The sequence below is a fragment of the Cebus imitator genome, unplaced genomic scaffold (assembly GCF_001604975.1).
Source record: "Cebus imitator isolate Cc_AM_T3 unplaced genomic scaffold, Cebus_imitator-1.0 Scaffold385, whole genome shotgun sequence".
In the NCBI taxonomy this organism is placed as follows: Eukaryota; Metazoa; Chordata; class Mammalia; order Primates; family Cebidae; genus Cebus; species Cebus imitator.
The window spans coordinates 2,859,925-2,880,496 of record NW_016107700.1 but is presented as its reverse complement, the minus strand read 5'-3'; the positions used below and the strand labels follow the sequence as shown (position 1 = coordinate 2,880,496).

General features: G+C 51.0%; 1 protein-coding gene and 1 long non-coding RNA gene across 3 annotated transcripts in view; one reads left to right on the top strand and one right to left on the bottom strand.

Annotated features, from left to right (window-relative positions):
* BEAN1 (brain expressed associated with NEDD4 1) overlaps positions 1–19,305 on the top strand; it is a 57,555-nt gene extending 38,250 nt beyond the window's left edge. For both annotated transcript variants that reach the window (XM_037731162.1, XM_017508045.2), the window contains 3 exons: positions 6,117–6,374; positions 14,395–14,545; positions 17,070–19,305. In XM_037731162.1, coding sequence (XP_037587090.1) covers positions 14,433–14,545; positions 17,070–17,409 — 453 coding nt within the window. In that variant the 5' untranslated portion in view covers positions 6,117–6,374; positions 14,395–14,432 and the 3' untranslated portion in view covers positions 17,410–19,305. The remainder of the gene's footprint in view (positions 1–6,116; positions 6,375–14,394; positions 14,546–17,069) is intronic.
* Positions 6,305–13,260, bottom strand: LOC119468135. Its single transcript, XR_005196770.1, has 3 exons — positions 13,119–13,260; positions 12,460–12,536; positions 6,305–6,570 (listed from the first exon to the last, which is right to left on the bottom strand). It is a non-coding gene; the product is annotated as an uncharacterized LOC119468135 (long non-coding RNA).
* Positions 19,306–20,572: the final 1,267 nt, after the last annotated feature.

Sequence of the window (20,572 nt, the reverse complement as noted above, 5' to 3'; positions counted from 1 at the left end):
TTCACTAGTATTTTGTTGGGGATTTTTGCATCTATATTCCTAGGAGATACTGTTCTATAATTTTTTTTTTTTTTAGTCTCACTCTGTCATGAGGCTGGAGTGCAGTGGCACGATCTCAGCTTAAGGCAACCTCCGCCTCCTGGGTTCAAGTGATTCCCCTGCCGCAGCCTACCGAGTAGCTGGGACTACAGGCACACACCACCACACCTGGCTAATTTTTTGTTTTTTAGTAAAGACGGATTTCACCATGTTGGCCAGGATGGTCTCAATCTCCTGACCTCATGATCCGCTTGCCTCTGCCTCCCAACGTGCTGGGATTACAGGCATGAGCCACCTTGCCCTGCCTAATTTTCTTTTCTTGTAATGTCTTTGTCTAGTTTTGGTATCAGGATAATGCTGGCCTTATAGAATGAGTTGATAAGGATTCCCTCCTCTTATATTTTTTAGAAAAGTTTATGGAAATTGGTATTATTTCCTTTTTAGCTTTTTCTGTTGTGATAAAATATATATAACATAACATTTATCATTTTAACCATTTTTAAGTTTGGTGGTATTAAGTACACTCACATTGTTGTGCAACCATCAACACGATCCATCTCCAGAACTCTTCTCATCATCCCAAACTGAAATTCGTATGCATTAAAGTTATTAGTTCTTCTGTAAATTTTTGGTAGAATTCTCCAATGAAGCTACCTGGTCTGGGGATTTTCTTTCTGGAAAAAGAAGCTGAAAAGTTTCTCACGTTACTCATTCAATCTCTTTGCTTCTGATAGGCCAATTCAGAGTTCTTTTTAAGTCTTTTTCCTTAGTTTTGTGTATTTCTAAGAATTTGCACATTTTATCCAGGTAATCCAATTTGTTGGCATACAGTTGTTCATAGTATTCCCTGATGATACTATGATAATTCTTATTTCTGTAAGGTCTTATTTCTGCAAAGTCTGTAGTAGCACCTGTAGCTGCGACCACAGGTCCAGCTACCATATAAATATACTATTGATTTTTATATATCGGCCTTGTATCCTGCAACCTTACTGAATTTATTAGTTCTAATATTTTAGAATTAGCCACCACACCTGGCTAATTTTTTGTATTTTTAGTAGACATGGAGTTTCACCATATTGGCCAGGCTGGTCTTGAACTCCTGGTCTCAAGTGATCCACCCGCCTCAGTCTCCCAAAGTACTGGGATTACAGGTGTGAGCCACCATGCCCAGCCAAATTTGTTAATCTTTTTAAAGAACCAACTTCTGGGTTGGGCGTGATGGCTCACACCTGTGGTCCCAATTACTCAGGAGGCTGAGTCAAGAGAATCACTTGAACCTGGGAGGCACAAGTTGCAATGAGCCAAGATTGCGCCACTGCACTCCAGCCTAGGAGACAATGCAAGACTCTGTCTCAAAAAAAACCAAAAGAACCAACTTCTGGTTTTATTGGCTTTCTCTATTGTTTTTCTATTCTTTATTTCACTAATTTCCACTCTAATCTTTATTATTTCCTTCCCTCTGCCCACTTCAGATTTAGTTTGCCCTTTTCTTCCCAGTTATGTTAAGGTAGAAGATTAGGTTGTTGATTTGAGATTTTTCATTTTTAATGTAGACATTTACATATATAAATTTCCCTCTAACCACTGCATTAGCTGTATTCTGCAAGTTGTTTGTTTGTTTGTTCGTTTTGGGGGCGCTGTTTTTTTGTTTTTGAGATGGAGTTTCGCTCTTGTTGCCCAGGCTAGAGTGCAATGGCACAATCTTGGCTCACTGCAACCTCCACCTCCCAGGTTCAAGTAATTCTCCTGCCTCAGCCTCCCAAGTAGCTGGGATCACAGGTGCCCGCTACCACGCTCAGGTAATTTGTTTTTGTATTTTAGTAGAGATGGGATTTCACTGTCTTGGTCAGGCTGGTCTCAAACTCCTGACCTCGAGTGATCCACCCGCCTCTGCCTCCCAAAAAGCTGGGATTACGGCGTGAGCCACTCACTGTGCCCAGCCTGCATCCCACAAATTTTAGTGCAATGTCATTTTAACTTCTCTCAAAGCATTTTCTAATTTCCTTTAGCTTTTCTCTTTACTTATTAGTATGCTGTTTAATTTCCATGTATTTGTGAATTTCACAAATTTATTTCTGTTATTAATTTCCAATTTTATTTTAACTAGAAACATACTTCGTACAATTTCAATCACTTTAAAATCTATTGAGGCTTGTTGTATGGCCTATCATATGGCCTATCCTTCAAAATGTTCCACATGTCCTTGAGAAGAATGCGTATTCTGCTGTTGTGAAGTGTTCTCTAGATGTCTGTTAGGTCTAGTTTGTGAATAACGTTGTTCTAATCATGTATTTCCTTATTGATCTCTGCCTAGTTTCTCTATACCTTACTAAAAACAGAATATTTGAGTCCCCAACTATTATTGTTTTATTGTCTGTATTTTCTCTCAATTTGTTAAACTTTGCTTCATGGACTTGGGGACTCTATTGTTAGATGGATATATGTTTATAATTGTTATAACTTCCTGATGGATTAACTCTTTATCACTATAAAATGACCCTCTTATCTCTAGTAGCACTTTTTGTCTTAAAGTCTATTTTTTCTGATTTTATTATGGCCACAGCAGCATTCTTATTATTGCAGTTTGTACGGCGTATCTTTCTCCATCCGTTTACTTTCAACCTATTTGTGTCTGGTTCACAAGTGAGACTCAGAGACAGTATATAGTTGTAATCTGTTTTTTACCCAGTCTGACAATCTCTTCCTTTTGATGGGATTATTTAATCAATCACATTTAATGTTATTCATACAGTTGGATTTACATCTGCCATTTTGCTTTTTGTCTCATGTCTTTTTTTGTTCTTCTATTTCTCCTTTTTGCTTTAAGTGAATATTTTCTAATGTAATATTTTAATTTCTTTAATGATTTTTTTACTATATTTGAGCTATGTTCCTAGTGGTTGCTCTGGGGCTTGCCATATACATCTTAACTCATCAGAATCTACTTGATATTTATACTAACTTCATTCCAATGAGAATTAAGTTACTCTAGTTACTCCTATATAACTCTATTCCCTCATCCCCCTTTTTGTGCTTTTTATTATATAGCAGAAAACTTCTTATCCAGCTCCTTATGGTTTAGTGGGGAGACCAAGGCCCAGAGAGGGTCTGGCTTGGCTATGTACTGGCTGGCTGACTACAGATGCGTCACTTAAAATTCTTTGAGCCTCAGTGTCCTTACCTGTAAAATGGGGAGAATTGGATGAAATAGTTCCAAGAATGAAATGAGCTCTTATCACTTATCCTACACATAGTAGGAGCCCTGAAAACAGTAGTCTGTGTTTGGCCCTCAAAGAATTCCAGGAATTTTTATACCCCACTGTTCATTAAAAGGCCATATATGCAAAGCAACCCCCAAATGCAGAAGTAGCTAAGAAGTCAGAGTGAGGCAGACAAATCCAATTTGTTGGTACAGAGTGATTTATCTGGGAAACTTAAGGATGGAAGTGTAGTCTTGGACAGCAGCAAAACAGGTAGATCTTCACACTGTTATTCCCCAGACCCAGGGCTTATGTATCACAGGGAAAGAGTATACATGCTCTGTGCAAGACAACTAAAGGCAGCCCTCCAGAACAGGCAAGAATGCTGTATGTGTCATAACCTATAATTTGTACAATAACATCAAGGTTTACATGTTCTTATAAGGACAGTAAACAAAGTGAAAATCAGGAGGTTTTCACAGGGTCTAATCATAAGTCGACATGGTGGATTAGCATCTGTATTAGTCCACTGTCACACTGCTATGAAGAAATACCTGAGGCTGAGTAATTTATAAAGAAAAGAGGTTTAATTGACTCACAGTTCCACATAGCTGGGGAGGCCTCAAGAAACTTAAGGTGGAAGGCATCTCTTCACAGGATGGCAGGAGAGAAAATGAGTGCAAGCAGGGGAAATGTCAGACACTTATAAAACCCATCAGATCTCAAGATAAATCACTCATTATCACAAGAACAGCATGGGAGAAACCACCCCCATGATTCAATTACCTCCACCTGTTCCTGCCCTTGACGCATGGGGATTATGGGGATTACAAACGTGAGATTTGGGTGAGGACACAGAGCCAAACCATGTCAGCATCCAAGATGGAGTCACTTTTGTGTCTCCACATCCCACATTCTCACATTGGAGAGTCAGGAGGCATGCATGTCCAACAAAAGTCTTGGGCTCCCTCTTTCCAGTGCACGCCTCTCCACGGGAGCACCTTACAGTGAACTTCAGCAAAGGCTTGGCTCTCAGGGTAGGATGACATACTGGCCCAGACAGAAAGGCCTCCATGCCAGTCCCTCCTGATGAGGGCCAGTAGACTGCAAGCACCACCAGCATGGGCCAGACCTGCCCCAAGGGCGTGTTTCTAGCCCCAGCTAAGGTCCTGAGTTTGTGCTTTCCCATCTGTCCCTGCCATAGGTTGAGTGTGGTTGAGGCTTTGGGGTCGGTGCTAGAAAGGTATGGGAGGGCGAAGCAATCACAGCTGAGTGTCACGCCTCTGATTGGTAGATGGCCAGGCCCTCACCTGGGAAAAAAGCCTTCCTACAGCTACTCAGGCAGGTGGCCTCCCATGCTCTGCTTGATTACCACCCAAGACAGAGGCCTCACTCCCCTGAGGCATTTCAAGGCCTCCCTGCCATTTCCCCATCTGGTCTCAAGACTGGAGTCACTCACCCATGTATTGGGCACCTTTGGTGTGCCCAGCCCCATTGCTGAGTTTGAGGACATAGAGAATGGTCAGACATAAGCCCTGGAAACCAGACATGATCATATGTAACAAATGCAAAGCTGGGACTTGAACATGGGCTCAAGGAGAATGTGCTAGGGGACCCCTCTCACAATAGAGCCCAGAAAAGATCTGAACTTCCCGGTGCTTGCCTGTGACTCTGTGGATCATTGGATGTCTGAAGCTGGCTCCCTACTGCTGTCCAGAGATCCGGCTGACAGCCTCAGGAAGGGCTCACACTGAGGGCAGGAGATGCTGGAGAGCGAGCACTGGACTTCGAAGCCAGATCTGGATTCCAGCTTGGCTCTGCCATGGAGTAACTGAGTGACCATGGGCCAGTCCCTTACCAGTGCTGAGTCGCAGTCCGTGCATCTGTGAAAGGAAAAAGCTTCATCCTGAGTTACAGGGCTGAGTTGGAGGGAATTCGATGATACTCCAAGACACTCACCAATGAGGAGCTGACTGTCCAACTGAGGCAGTGGGTGCCCATGGCTGCCCCTAGCTGACCCTGACTCCTCCCCAGGACCCCAGCTCCCAAGGCCCCATCATCTTTTCCAGTGGGAGGACTAAGTCACTCATGCCCAGGGGCTTATTTGCATAGGATTCTCAAGGATCCAGCTGTTAGTCCTGGAGGAGGTTCCTGCACACTCTTCTTGCTCCCACCATACCGCATCCTCCCTAGAAGTCCCCTTCGCCCCTCTGTGCCTTTGTCCTGCCTGGAATGCTTCTCCCTGCCTTCCCTGAGTTAACTCATCCTCACCCTCCAAGAACAACTCAGCCTCACCTCTTCTGGGAAACCTTCTCTGATCTGATCCAACCCCCTAACACATCTGGGTCAATTTCAGCCCACAGTCCCAGGCCTGCCCGAGGCCGGCAGAATCGTTCCTCACACTCTGTTCCTTCCCCTGTGCATCCCCCCACCACTTCCTAAGACATCGGTCAAATCATGTTCACCTTTCAACTTCATGTCTTGGTGGAGTCCTTGTCCATCTCTAAGAGTCACAGATTCAAGCCTCAGCTCTACCACTAATTTGCTGTGTGACCTTGGCCAAGTCCACTGCCCTCTCTGAGTTTCCCTTTTCCTATCTGTGAGATAATTCAGCTTGCAAGCAGAAGCTTCAGAGGAGAGGAGGGCAGTCAGCTCTCACTACCAGAGGCTCCTACAGGCAGCAGGGTGAGTTGCTGCTCTCCTCCTTCTATCCTGCTTCTATCCCAGGAGCAGCCAGGATAGAATGCATGGGCCTGAGCCCAGACTCTCCTCCATTTATTTAGGGATCGACAGTTCCCAGGGCAGCAGGGGCAGAGGAGGAAGGGGTGTGGCAGTCCCTGGCTCCAGCTCAGTGTCCTCTCTCTCTATCCACAGTAGCACGATACAACCGCACCAGCTACTTCTACCCCACATTCTCAGAGAGCTCGGAGCACAGCCATCTGCTCGTGTCCCCCGTGCTGGTGGCAAGTGCTGTCATAGGTGTGGTCATCATCCTCTCCTGCATCACCATCATCGTGGGCAGCATCCGCAGGGACAGGCAGGCCCGGCTTCAGCGGCACCGCCACCGCCACCACCACCACCACCACCATCACCACCGCCGGCGTCGACACCGAGAGTTCGAGCACGGCTACGGTGAGCTGCTGCCCACCCTGGGGCCCTGGGACTTCATCTGATTGCAGTTGCAACCCAAGAGGCCTCAAGGAGTTGGCAGCTCTGCCCTGGGTGGAACAGGGTGGTCGGGAAAGCATCCTAGAAGTCTTGGGCTATGGTAAGCACTCACGGGTGCCTACCATAATGTTCTCTGTGGCATGAGAGGCCCAGTTGACTGCTAAGAGAGAAACTCAGAGTGAGGCTGAAGGTCAGAAGGAGAGTGTGTCACTCCTCCTGCCACTGTTGGTCCAGGCTGTACCAACGGCTGGTCTAGCTGGTGCCTGGATGGATGGATGAATGGATGGATGGATGGATGGATGGAGAAATGGGTGGAGAGATGGGTGGATGGGTGGATGAATGGAGAGAGGAATGGATGGATGGGAAGGGTGAAGGACTCATAGGGAAATGGATGGGTGAGGAGTGAAGCAATGGATTGATGGAGGTTGAGTGGAAGGGTCAGTAGATGGATGGAGAGATGGATGGGTGGAGAGTATGGATGGATAAATGGGTAGATGAAATGATGGATGAATGAGAAAATGGAGAGATGGATAGATGGGTGGACTGAGTGTTATGTCTGACTGGATGGATGCAAGGGAGGGCTGGGTGGAGGAACAGAAAGATAAATAGGTAAGCAGCAGGATGGGTTGATGGGGGGTGAGTATATGAATAAGTGAATAGGTGAACTGACGGAATGAATGATGAGTGAATAAAGCCAGCCCTAGTGAGAGCCAGCAGAGCACAAACAGAACTGATCTGAGGGTCTCCCAGTTGTTGGAATCACCTTTAATCAGAGTTGGTGGCTAATTCTTGGGTGACCAGTCCCAAAACTGCATGTAGCCAGAATGCCTGATCTTTTTGCAGAACGTAGACACCTGACTGTCACTCCAGGGGCCAGCTGTCTAAGACAGCAGGAAAAAATTCAATCGATTCCATTCTCGGACAATTTTCAATGGCAGGAAAAGCCAGACTCTTCCTTCCCAAACCTCCATCCACAGGCCTTCAGGGGCTTCTGCATGGGTCCAAGGCCACCACCAGATAGGAAAAATAAAAGCAGGACCTTGGCGGTGCTTAACAGCAATAGCCACCCTTCACACTGGGGGTGAAGTAATGCCAGCCTCCTAGAAGCCAAAGCCCTGGCCAGACCTAAGGCACTTCCCCCTCTAGGGCAGGAAGAGCTTGGGGAAAAAGGAAACTTTTTTTTTGAGATGGAGTTTCACTCTTGTTGTCCAGGCTGGAGTGCAATGGCACAATCCTGGCTCACCACAATCTCCACCTCCCAGGTTCAAGTGATTCTCCTGCCTCAGCCTCCCAAGTAGCTGGGATTACAAGCACACGCCACCACACCCGGCTAATTTTGTATTTTTAGTAGAGATAGAGTTTCACCATGTTGGTCAGGCTGGTCTCAAACTCCCAACCTCAGGTGATCTGCCCGCCTCGGCCTCCCAAAGTTCTGGGATTACAGGTGTGAGCCACCGCACCTGCAGAAAGGAAACATTTTTGAAATAGATTGAATTGGATCTGAACAGCCCTGGCCTTTGGGGCCCCTCCTCCCCTTCCCAGACACACCCTGATTAGCCAGCAGGTTTGGGGCATTTCCTGTCCCTTTTCACAGAGTTAACTGGTTAAGGAGGGGACTAAGGGGTAGCTGGAGTTGGTGAACAGGAGCCTGATAGTAATGGCCAGTGCGTAAGGAGTGCTTGCTGGGTGCCTGGCGCTGTTTGTGCATAATGTCACTGTGCAAAATCCTCACCATAGTCCTGGTGGGATGATAAAAGTCCTACCTTTTATCATCATCCCAATTGACAGATCAGAAAGTTGAGGCTGGAATGATTAACAGGCGGGATCACCCAGCAGGCAAGTGGTGGATCCCAGACTTGAGCCCAAGCAGTCTGACCTGGTGCCTACAGGCTGCCAGCTGCCCAGCACTGCCTGAGAAGGGAGCTGGAGGTGTTGGGGAGATGCCCCTGGGAGCCATCCCGTGGGCTCAAGGCAGTGTCCAGCAGACGTGCACATGGCCACAGTGGGCGTCACTCAGACCTGGATGTCACTCCCCTGGGAAAGCTGTTAGAACCAGAAGAGCAGGAGGCTGGACCTTATGCAAGACACAGAGGGACATCCAGGATGAGTCAGGAGACAAGTGGCCACAGTTGAGGAAAGAACAGCAGGCTAGCGGACTGTTCTCACTGCCCAACAATGAGGATCGAAGAGAAGGTTCAGCATGAATAAAACAGACGTGGAAAGCTCAGCCCACACAGTCTCTGCAAGTCTCTCCTAAGCCAAGGACTCCCCAAGGAGACAAGTCAGGAGCACTTCCCGGCCAGGACAGGACTGGCCCACCCCTGCATCACCAGCCTGAGCCTGGAGAGTTCAGGTCTCCTGCCCAGAGCATGCCCGTCTCCCCCAAGAGAAACCCAGAACTCCCAGCCCTGCGGGGTGCAGGGCAGACCCAGGATGGTCAGCCTGCCGCCTGCCCCTCACACAGCCTGGCCCTTGCCCAGCTCCCGCCGCTCCTCTCCAAGCACCTGTCCATGCTCCTTCCAGCCTCCGCCCTTTGCCTGGGCTCTTCCCTCTGCCTTGACTGCCATTCCCTGTACTTCTCCAATCAAGAAAAGCCGTCCAGGCCCCGCTCAAAGGCTGCCTCCTTAGGGGAGCTTGTGTGGCCTCTCCTCACACCTACCAGACAGAGTTGAATGGGTGTCCCCCTTCTGTGTACATCCTTGGCATTGCACCCACTCCTCCCTCAGTGTCTCGGTCATGGGGTTATTGTGCTGCATCAAAGAGAGTAGGGCCTGCAGGAGACTCGCCCCCACCCAGGCTTGGGCCTGGAGGTAGAACTCCATGGGCAAGGGTAGGAGCCACCACATTTTATCCTCATAGCAAAAGATGAAGCGGCCCCCTTTAAAGACTAGGAAATTGGCCAGGCATGGTGGCCCACACCTGTAATCCTAGCACTTTGGGAAGCTGAGGTGGACAGATCACCTGAGGTCAGGAGTTCAAGACCAGCCTGGCCAACATGGTGAAGCCTTGTCTCTACTAAAAATATAAAAATTAGCTGAGCATGGTGGCACGTGCCTCTGATTGCAGCTACTCAGGAGGCTGAGGCAGGAGAATTGCTTGAACCTGGGAGGCAGAGGTTGCAGTGAACCAAGACTGCACCACTGCACTCCAGACTGGGTGACAGAGCGAGACTCTGTCTCAAAAAATAAAAAATAAAGAATAGGAAACTGGGCTGGGTGCCATGGCTCACACCTGTAATTTCAACACTTTGGGAGGCTGAGGTGGGAGGACCGCTTCAGACCAGGAGTTTGAGACCAGCCTGGGCAGCACAGCAAGACCCCATCTCTACAAAAAAAAAAAAAGTAAAAATTATCAAGGTGTGGTGGCACATGCCTGTAGTCCCAGCTATTAAGGAAGCTGAGTCGGGAGGGCCCCTTGAGCCCAGGTCAAGGCTTCAGTGAGCTATGATCTCACCACTGCATGCCATGCTGGGTGACAGAACAGAGAGAGACACTGTCTCTAAAAAAGTAAGACTAGGAAACTGAGGCACAAAGAAGCAACTTGTTCAATGACTTACCTTGGAACACATGCCAGGGGCTCACAGTAGTTCCCAAGCTGAAAGGCTGAGAGGTTGGCCTGGGCGTGGAGGAAAGAGATAGGCCTGGGGGCAGGCCAGCCCCTCTGTAGTCTGTGGTGGCCTCGGGACTGGTGCCAATGAATGAGCCAGAATGAATGAGTCCCACCCACTCCAGGGACTCCTCGGCTCTGTCCCTGGAGTGGGTAGGATGACTGAGGCCACAGCTCTGCCATGTGGAGTCAGGCTTTGGCTCCCGCTGCAGCCTGTCACGGTGGTGACCCCTATGGGGTTCCTGCCTCCCTGTCCCACTTCTGCTTTCAGCTCCAGCTTTGGCACCTCCTGGGACTTCAGCATGGAGCCCAGGGGTGCTGTTGCCCCACACCTTCCCCCACCCTTCTGGAGGGTGTGCAGGGGCTGCTGGGAGCCTTGGGAGGATGCCAGGGAAGAGGGAAACACATTGTAAGCAACCATGGGAGAACACAAGAGCAGCACAGCCAGGCGCAGTGGCTCACACCTGTAATCCCAGCACACCTGTAATCCCAGCACTTTGGGAGGCCAAGGCGGGAGGATGGATTGAGCTTGGGAGTTTGAGGCTACAGTAGGCTATGATCACACCACTACACTCCAGCCTGGGCAACAGAGCAAGACCCGGTCTCCAAAAAAAAAAAAAAAAAGGAGGAGGAGCAGTGCACCAGCAAGCCCCAACCTTTGACACTGGGCCCCTTCCACCTGTCAGACACACTCACACCCTTCCGACTCTGGTGACTGAAGCTCTCCTGGCCTTTCTCCCACCCCTCTGGCTGCAGATTCCTCTCCTCTGTCCCTTTATAGGTCAAGGTCCCTCATATCCCATGCCTTGATCCTGGTCCTCTCTCTACACCCCAAGGTCCCTCACATCCCATGTCTTGGTCCTGGTCCTCTCTCTACACCCACTCCCTGCTCCATCTCGTCCATCATCCATCGTCCTCCCTTACCTGGCTCCAGCCCTTAGGTCAGCTCCAGAACTGCGTGCCCAGATGTCCACTGGATATCGCCCCATGAGGCCCCACAGGCACCTCAGGCTCAAGTGTCCACAGAGGGCTGATTTCCTGCTTCCTCAGGAAAGTTGCCAAAACTCTCTGGGCCTCAGGCGAGTCGTCTATAAAATGGGTACAGGAGGATCCACCTCAGAAGGTTATTGTGAGGACTAAACTGTCACAGCACCTGGCTAATGGGTAAATACATGCTCAGTAAATGTGGCCATCTCCATCTCTTTCTCCAAGAAAACCTGCTCCCAGTCCACTGCACTAATGCCAGCTGTCCCTGCCTGCCCGCCACTAGCCTGGCACCTCCAAGGCATTGTCCACAAGGCAACCAAAGTGACAGGACTGTGACCACTTCTCAATGGCTCCTCATCACCCTCAGGACAGAGTTGGCTCTCTGCCTGCCCACAGAGCCTTTCTGTAGTCTAGCCAGACAGAGAGAGGAGCCACAAATATTTGAGAATGAAATGAGGGTGGGGGAGGGAGGAAAAGAGTGAAGGAGAGAGTAAGGGAGGAAGGAAAAAAGGAAGAAAGGAGAAAGAAAGAGAGAAGAAACAGAGAGAGCGAAAGAAAAGAAAGAAGGAAGGAGAAAGAAGAAAGAAAATAAAAAATGAAGGGAAAAAGGAAAGAAAAAAAGACAGAAAAGAGAGAAAGAGAAAGAAAAAGAAAATTCTGTTCCATCCTGAGCTTTAAGAGAGGTCTGGTGGCTGACTGTCTCCTCTCACTTGCTGCAGTTTAGAGCACGTGACCACTCTCGTTCTTTTCATCTGGTGGAAGGGGCACCACCACTCTCCTCTCCCAGTGGGGTGTGGGGTAGATGAGATCACAGAGACTGAACATAGCAGGCGCTCATGGGTGCCAATTCCTTTTCCTCCCTCTCCCAGAGCCTGTCAAGGGGCAGTGAACTTGGAGTGAGGCTAAATAATGAACGAAGGTATTTTTAAATTGGGGTATAGAGGAGGTCTCACCTCCTGTGAAGTGGGAAGCAGGGCTTCTGGAGTCCTAGACCATTTGGGTCTGTGCTGACAGGGAAGTCAGGAGAGAAGGGAAAAGAAGGAATTTGGGGAGTTCAAATGGGGGTGGAGGGTGCTGGTTTCTTTCCAGCTGTTCCTCAAGAGCTCTGCCCAGCTGGATGTCTCAGATTTGGGGTCTGAGCACCTTAGGGCAGCCTCAGTTTTCCCAAGATGCTCCCCTCTGGGAGGTCGAAGAAAAAGCAGCCCAAGAAGAAAGGACAGATAGCAGTTTGCTTCTGCCCTAACAGCCCTCAGCACTGCCCACCCAGTCACCCCACTCAGATCCAGGAAGCAGCCCTGACTTTCCCCCAGGGATCCCCATGTGACCGCCACACCTGCTGCCCTGCAGGTGGAACCCTCCCCTGAACCCAAAACCCTTCCCTAGCAATGTTGGCTAGTGGTGGGAAGGGGTCGCTGGCACCAGAGCCCAGCAGCCCAGGTTCAACTTCCAGCCTCACCTTGTTGCTGCGTGCTGTTGTCTTTCCTTAGTTTCTTCCCTAAGTCCTTCTAAAAATTCTGTCTTTCAGCTGATGCCCTGAACAGGGGAAACAAATCTTATTTTAGCTCTTTTTTTATAGCATATGTTATTGACTTCATTTCTCCTAGTAGAAAAGTAATGTGTATTCACTATAGAATACGTTAAAAATATAGACAGTATAAAGAAAGAAATAAGGATCATGATCCTGTCATCTGGACAGGGCCACTATCAACATGTTTGGAATATGTTCTTTCATTTTTTTTTTTTTTTTTTTAAGTCAGAGTTTCACTCTTGTTGCCCAGTCTGGAGTGCAATGCCATGATCTTGACTCACCACAACCTTCGCCTGCTGGGTTCAAGCGGTTCTCCTGCCTCAGCCTCCCTAGTAGCTAGGATTACAGGCATATGACACCACGCCCAGCTGGTTTTTTTGTTTTTTGGGGTTTTTTTGCATTTTTAGTAGAGACAGGATTTCTCCATGTTGGTCAGGCTGGTCTCAAACTCCCAAACCTCAGGTGACCCGCCCGCTTCTGCCTCCCGAAGTGCTGGGATTACAGGTGTGAGCCACCACGCCGGGCATGTTTGGAATATTTTCTTCTGAGAGCTTTCTCAGTGTCCATATATAGCCCTGGAATTGTACCTACAGATAAAATTTCATATGCAGATTCCTCCACTCACTATTATATGAAGAGTGGGAAAAAGAGATTAGGGGAGTGGAAAGAGCAGTCTTTGTGGTTATACAGACTGCATAAATTCCAACACCATGCTTTACCACGTGTGTGAAACTGGGCCTCAGCTCCTAGTCTGTAGAATGGGGATGGCAACTGCGCCACTCACAGCAGAAAAAGGTCATATCTCTGCCCTTGATGCCAAGCCCCACCCCCAGAGGGAAGGAGGCAGCTGGGAGCCCTGGGCTGGGGAGACCTGGTGTATCAGCCACCTTTGCAGCTCCCCCTGTTCCCATCCAGGACTAGACCTGTCAGAAACTAGTGGGTGGGGAGCTTAGAAAGGAGGAGCCAAGACACCCAGCTGCCCTCAGGCCCAACCACTCACTGTGTATTGTCCTCCAGCAAGTCATGGGGCCTCTTGGAACCTCGGCTGTGGAATGAGAGGATTGTGCTCCAGCAGCATTTCCTAAGCAGTGTTTCTAGGTCTAAGAAAGGAAGAGTCTGAGGTCGAATGCTGGACAAGCACAGTTAAATGTGTTTCTTAGCTGCAGGACTTTTCAGAGCCTTTGATGTCAGAGGATAATGCATTGAGGGGAGTTGCCAGACTTATCATAGATGCCCCCTTTTTACCCCAAGATACCTAAAGGGAATTGAGTGTGGTTGGGGTTGGGGAGGCCTGATCCCAGAGTTCTCTGCAGCCCTTGTTCCTTGCTACTCTCCTCCCATTTTTCATGCCCAGCCTAACTCCACAGCTCAAAGCTCCCTGTTCACAGCACACACTTCTTTTTTATCTCCCTCCTTGGAAAGCCATTCGCTTCCCTCCTCCCTGCCTTCCCCTCTTCCCCAGGTTAATTCCTAGAAAAAACTCAGTTATAGCAGCCCCTCCCCCAGGAAGCCCTCCCTGACTTCCAGGCTGGTCAGACCTGCCTCTACTCCCACAGTCCCAGTAGGACTTCTACCAAAGCTCACGACACACTGCCCAGTACCAGGCTATCCCCAAGGCAGGCTGCCACCACCCTGGGAGCTGGCCAGGACAGGGCCAGCTCTGCTTCCTCTCTGTATCCCGATCCCCAACACAACAATGGCACCCATATTCTGGAGCTGTCACTGATAAATAAAGGCAGCTGTGCTTGGTGAGGAGGGGAGTGGTCACGTGGGGAATCAGAGCCTCCACGGCCTCAGGTACACCCATGAGGATGGTCCCTGGATCCTGGCCTGAGGCTGAGGCTGGTGGTCTGTTACCTGCAGTGTCAGACGGACACACGTACAGCCGCTCAAGCCACAGGATGCACTACGCCTGCAGCTCCTCGGAGGACTGGCCACCACCCTTGGACATCAGCTCTGACGGGGATGTGGATGCCACAGTGCTCAGGGAGCTGTACCCAGATTCTCCACCAGGGTAAGGAAGCCATGTGGGCAAGGGGGGGCATCAGAGGGTGGGGCCCTGGACACAAAGAACCCCCCCAACTCCATCATGGGAAAGAGTGGCACCTTTCCACATAGTATAAATGCAGAAGACATCTTCTCAGTGGGCACAGCCACCTCCTCCCCGCTCCTGACCAAGCAGGTCCCATTGAGGCAGTGTGACTTAGCAGATGTCACCTGGAAATGCTAGAAAAGGAAGAGACAAGCCCAGCTCCTCAGACTGCTGAGCAGGTGTGCCAGGAATGCCCTTGCAGTTTCTGGGGAGGTTCCGTGGCAGCTGTCCTGAGCTCGCTGAGGATCTGCTCCTCTGGGTGTCTCCCTGGAGGTGGGAGGGAAATTCACTGTGCTTCTATAAATAACACCAGGGACTAGGGCAGCAAAGAGGGGACGAGCCCATATGCTGACAGCTGATGGCCCCAGGTGCACTCGCTCTGGAAATTCCTTCTTGTATGATCATGAGCAAGTTACTTAATCTCGCTGTGCCTGCTTCTCCATTGTTGAAATGAAATGAAATGTCATTGTTGAAATGCCCCATGGGACTCATGAAAATGACACAGACGCACCCATAAAATGCACAGCAAGGCACTGCCTCTTCTCACCAGTGGTGCCATTACTATTTCGAGGCCACAGGTGATAAACTGTCCATGCTGAGGAGGATGAGGAGACGGGATCAGGGAGGATGGGCTGATACAGGAAATCACCCTTTGTCAAGGTGTGTGAGGGGCTTGGGTTGGGAGGAACTGGGACCTTCAGAGATGCAGAGGAGGGTATCACCAGCAGAGGGCACAGATGAGCAAAGGCCCGGAGGCAGCCCCGCTTCGGAGGGCACAGTTGGGTTTGAACTCCTCTCCCTTTCCCCTGCCCTGGCTTTGCAGTCAGACCTGCCTGGGTTTGAGCCCATCCTGGACGCTGCCCAAGTTGATGCCTTCGGGCATGTCACTGTGGCTCTCAGGGGCCTCATTTCTTTATGAAATAGGGACCAATAACCCTGCTTCCTGGGTTTTCCTGGGGAGGAAGAAGATACTGTGGGTGTCTGGAGATGTGGCTCAGGGTTACCCTTGGCTCCTAAGGCCATGGCCTGAGGACACAGTCACCTCCCTCGATCCCCAGGAGTCCAGCCTGTAGGGGAAGGGCCAACTGGGCCCCAGAGACCAGGAGCTGGGCCCCAAGGAGGCTGCCTTTACCCGGTGTGGCTCATCTAAAGGACAGGAACAGGTGCGGCTGCTTCTGATGGAGGTGGAGGTGCACAGATGCCCTGGGGGTGCCTGGAGCAGACTTCTTCCTGAGCCAGAGCAGAGCATTGGGTTGGCCTCAGGTAGGAGAGCCGTCCCCGCTGCAGGCCTCCGTTGTGGTCAGGCACCTCCGCCCAGGCTGGTTGGGATCAGGGCCGGGACAGGTTGGGCAGGCCTGAGGCAGGGGTGGGGAGGGGTGAGGAAGGTGGGGGCATGGCTGGGAAGACAGGGGTGATTTCCCCCCAAACACACACACATATGCACACACGCACACATGAACACACAAACACACCTGCTGAGACCTCCCAGGCGACAGGGGTCTGGCTGAGCCTGGGGTCTTTGTGGCCTCACCTGCAGCCACCAAGGCAGAGGCTGGCCTTAGGGATTGAGACGGGTTTCTCTCAGAGAAGCGGGGTTCACGGAGCCAGAAGGAGGGAGTTATGCCCTCAGTTATGTCCTGGGGACCCCAGAGACAGCGGCAGTGGAAAGAGAAAGGGACAGATGGAGCTTGTGGCCAGGAGGAACCTGTGTCTGCAATCACGCCCACAGCAGTGGCTGTGTCCAAACTGCCCTCAGGCCCCTCAAGCAGCCCCTCCCCGTGGGGAGCTCTTCTCTGGGGGCCCTTTGGTCCACTCCTGCCAGCTGCCACCAGGCAGACCACCTGTCAGTACTTGAAGAGGGAAAGGGGTCAGGGCCTCCACCATTCCCTGCTAGGAGACCCCCAGCCCTGTCCTCCCCCTTGCCCTTCCACCTTCACCCCTGCCCCAGGATCACAAGCAAGGGTGATGCTGCCAGTCCTTTCCAGGGCAGTGGGTGCTTTTTAGCTCCGCATCTGTGGGTTCAGAGGGGCCCCAGGACTCTTTCCTAAACCTAGAAGGGGAACTTTGGAGTGGCTGGAGACCAAGGGGCGTCTGGCAGCCTGAGGTTAGTCCTACCCAGCCTCCACACACCCAGTGCGCTGCAGGGAGAGGTTCGCTAGACAGTGACCACTGCTGTTTCGAGGTACTAGAGACTCGGCCATTCTGTGTTGAGTTCATGCTGCACATGAGGGCTGAGTCAGGTCCCGATTCCAGGTCCCAAGGGTTCTTGGGCCCCCTCTGGAAGTAGAGGGAGGTAGTAGAGTTTCACTGGAGCCAGCGTGGACAAGGCCCACCCTGGCCCACAGCCAGGACAGCTTGTCACTGCAGAGAGACCCCCCCCAAGCCTTTGGGAGAGACCCAGCCCTAAGGCCTAAGCGGGGCACTGAGGGAGCCTCTTCTCTTGTAGCTACGAGGAGTGTGTGGGGCCAGGGGCCACTCAGCTATATGTCCCCACGGACGCACCGCCACCCTACTCGCTGACCGACTCCTGCCCCACGCTGGATGGCGCCTTTGACTCAGGCAGCAGCCACAGCCCCGGCCGACACCAGCAGGAGCAGAGGAGCCCAGGCCAGAGTGGCCTCCGCACGGTCTCCATGGACACACTGCCCCCCTATGAGGCTGTGTGTGGGGCTGGCCCCCCATCAGGCCTGCTGCCACTGCCGGGCCCAGGACCAGGGCCAAGGGGCTCACAGAGCTCACCCACCCCAACCCGGGCCCCAGCTTCCGGCCCAGAGAGGATCGTATGAGGGACCCAGCCGGCAGGGTTCTGCCGGTCCCTATGGGCTGAACCACGTTCTTTAGGCACACAAAGTCGTGCACACACACATACAGAGAGATGCACATGTGACTCATACACACACACAGACCAAACTTGTATACACACAGACATCTACACTGACATGCCCCATGCACACACACACAGATCTAGACATGTCCCACATGTGTGTAGACACGTGCACACAAACAGGCCCGCCACAAACACAAAACCCACCTGCAAAGGTTTCATGGAACACGGAGCTCTCTTGACCTCCCCTCCCTCCTCCCAACCTGTGGGTTGTGCCTCTGTAGACAGCACTGTGGGGAGAGAGGTGACATAGGAAGTGGGACTTTCTCTTCCCTCTCCGGGCCCGTTTGCCCCTACCCTCACCCAGCAAGCTGTGCCCAAATTCTGATTCTGCCTCTGGAAACTGCTGGACCATCCAAGGTCAGCTCCCTGTCCTGATCCCTCAGGGCCAGCTCGTCCTCCTGGGAGGTGGGACAGGCCCCAGTGAGGTTCCGCTGTGCACTGTGCCTATCTCTCAATTCCAGGGCAGAAGAGCCCACCACATCACCACCCTGCCACTTACAAGGTGGGGGACCCGGGTCTGGGGGCTCAGGCACAACCTGGAAGCCCTCACAGCCCACCAGGCCCCCTCCCGAGCCTGGTACCCTCAGTCAGGTGGTGCTAGTGGAGCTATCTCTGAAGCTGCAGGCCCCAGGTAGGTGGGCAGGGCCCTCCGTGGGTGTGCGGCGGCGGTTCCCTCATCAATCCGGCCACTGCCCAGGACTGAGGGTCTTCAAGGAAGATGAGGCCATTGCCCTTCTCCAGGTGGCTTCACCGCAGTGCTGCCTGGGCACCTCTCTGAAGCAGAGAAGTGGCCCCTTGCTCAGTCCCTGTCCAGCCGACCACTGTGGCCTGCACGAAAATGGGTCGGAGCCAGACCCCCGAGCTGGTGCTGTCCTCCTAGGTGGCTGCTCATAGCTGGGGATGGTGAGTGGATGTGTTCTGGCCTTGCCCACGTGGGTGTTTGCAGAGACAACATGAAGGGGGTATGCTCCCCATCAATACCACCTTACCACCACAAGAGGACCAGTAGGCTACTCCGCCTTGCTGCCATGGAAGGGAATTTGTAGGGTCAGCCTGGCTGTAGAAAGGCTGGCCCAGATCTTGGGCGAGAAACCCCAGAGATTTCCATCAAAGATCACGCAGGTCATGGAGGTGATTCCCGAAGACCCAGCCCACGGACGGTGGCAGCCACGCATCTTTGAGGAGTGTCTCTGCCAGCATTGCCAGCGGCCATCACCCTGCCTCCCTCCCACCTCTCATCCCCCATCGTTAAACAACAGCACCCTACCCAGCCTCCCTACATTTCCATTCCTCCAATGAAGGGCTAAGACGATTTAATAATCTCTTTCTCAAGAGGGGTGGCAAGGATGGCGATCGTGAATTTTATTTTCTGTAGAGAGAGCACTCCTTCTGGAGCGGAGCTTAAAGAAATCCACCCAGAGGCTCTGTAGCATCCTGCCCGCAGCCTCCCTGGAGCCCCAGACTCCAACTGGGGGAGGGGCTTGTTTACAAGCTGTTCTGACCACCTTAGCGGTGTACTGTTTTCTAGGCAAAAAATATCTGTCTGTTGTACTGTATAGGCTTTAAAATGCACTCCAGGAATGAGACTCTTAAGAAACACATCCTGCTTCTGCAACTCTAGAGAGTGCTGTGGGGGAAAAAAGGATAAAAATTCCTACCTGCTCATCAGTGTTTGAAGGATGGAGCTGAATAGCTTTTCTCGTTCCTGGACCAGGCAAGCAACAATGTATCTTTTCTGTGTTCAAAATAAATATATCAATAAAATGTAGCAAGAAGTACCACTTTGAGAGAGTGCCTAAGGGTTTGTTTTGGTTTTATTTTTTGTTTTTTCTTCAGACAAGGACTCACTCCACTCACTCACCCAGAGGCTGGAGTGAATTGGTAAACATAGTTCACTGTAGCCTTGAACTCCTGGATTCAAGTGATCCTCCCACCTCAGACTCCCAAGCAGCTGGGACTACAGGCATGCACCCCCAAACCCAGCTAATTTTTGATTTTTAACTTTTGTGAAGACAGGGTCTCACTCTGCTGCCCAGGCTAGTCTCAAACTCCTGGTCTCAAGTGATCCTTTTGCCTCAGCCTCCTGAATAGGGTTTATACCTTTTGAAACTTGTAAGGAAAGGAAACACTAAATCGCAACAAAAATACACCTCCTGCTAACAATCCCTACCCATTACCTCTCAAGATTAAGCATCACTGAAGCCTTGTTATTTCCCAGTTGATGTGGGTGTCTGGATAGTCAGTGCTTTACAGGAGTTACCTTTTATTTTTTAACCTCACTGCAAGTTGGCGTCATTTCTCTGAGACACGGCTGGTGTAACGTCATGAGGATGGGCCATCAGCGTCAGGACCTGACTCTAGGAACTTCAGAGACTGCATGTTTTAATCTAACAGTGGCTGCTTGTAGCACCCTGATGGTTTGTACTATCAGGAAAGAGAGAAAAATGGCAATGAGACTGAAATGAGCTGCCGTCTCACCCTCAGCAGGAATTCCCCTCTTCCTTTCCATGCCTTCCATAAGACCATGGCTTTGGTTACTGATCTCTTAGCAGACAGAGCCTGGTCCCCTTCCTCTGTCATATTTCCCTCCCATCAGAACCAAAATAGAACCCACTAGTCCTAGACCCCCAAGTGCCTTGAAAGTGGGGTGCAATCCCAAAGGAGGGTGCAGCAGGGGGAAAGACTGTGAGATAGGCTTGTCCTTCTGGTTCTTCAGCACATGTCCCTGCTGGACAGGCCAAGGCTGGCTCTGCCGCGCCCACCATCCCCACTCTGAGCTCACACTGCCACCTGCCGGCTCCCTGCTGCCACTGTTCAAAGTGAACAAGTAAGGCCTTGAAAAATGAGGAAGCCCCCATTTCACCTTGAAACACGCTACCCACCGACGCTCATAATTGCAGACAAAACCCGTTATTTTGATCCTGGGTTTTTCTTCCACCTTGAGATGTTCCATAAGGTTTTACTCATTTGAGTATTCCATTTTCAGAGCTAACCCCTGCCGCACCAGCATCTCTCTCTGGACAGAGCCTGACACTTCTGTCCCCTTCTCTGTATGGAAAATA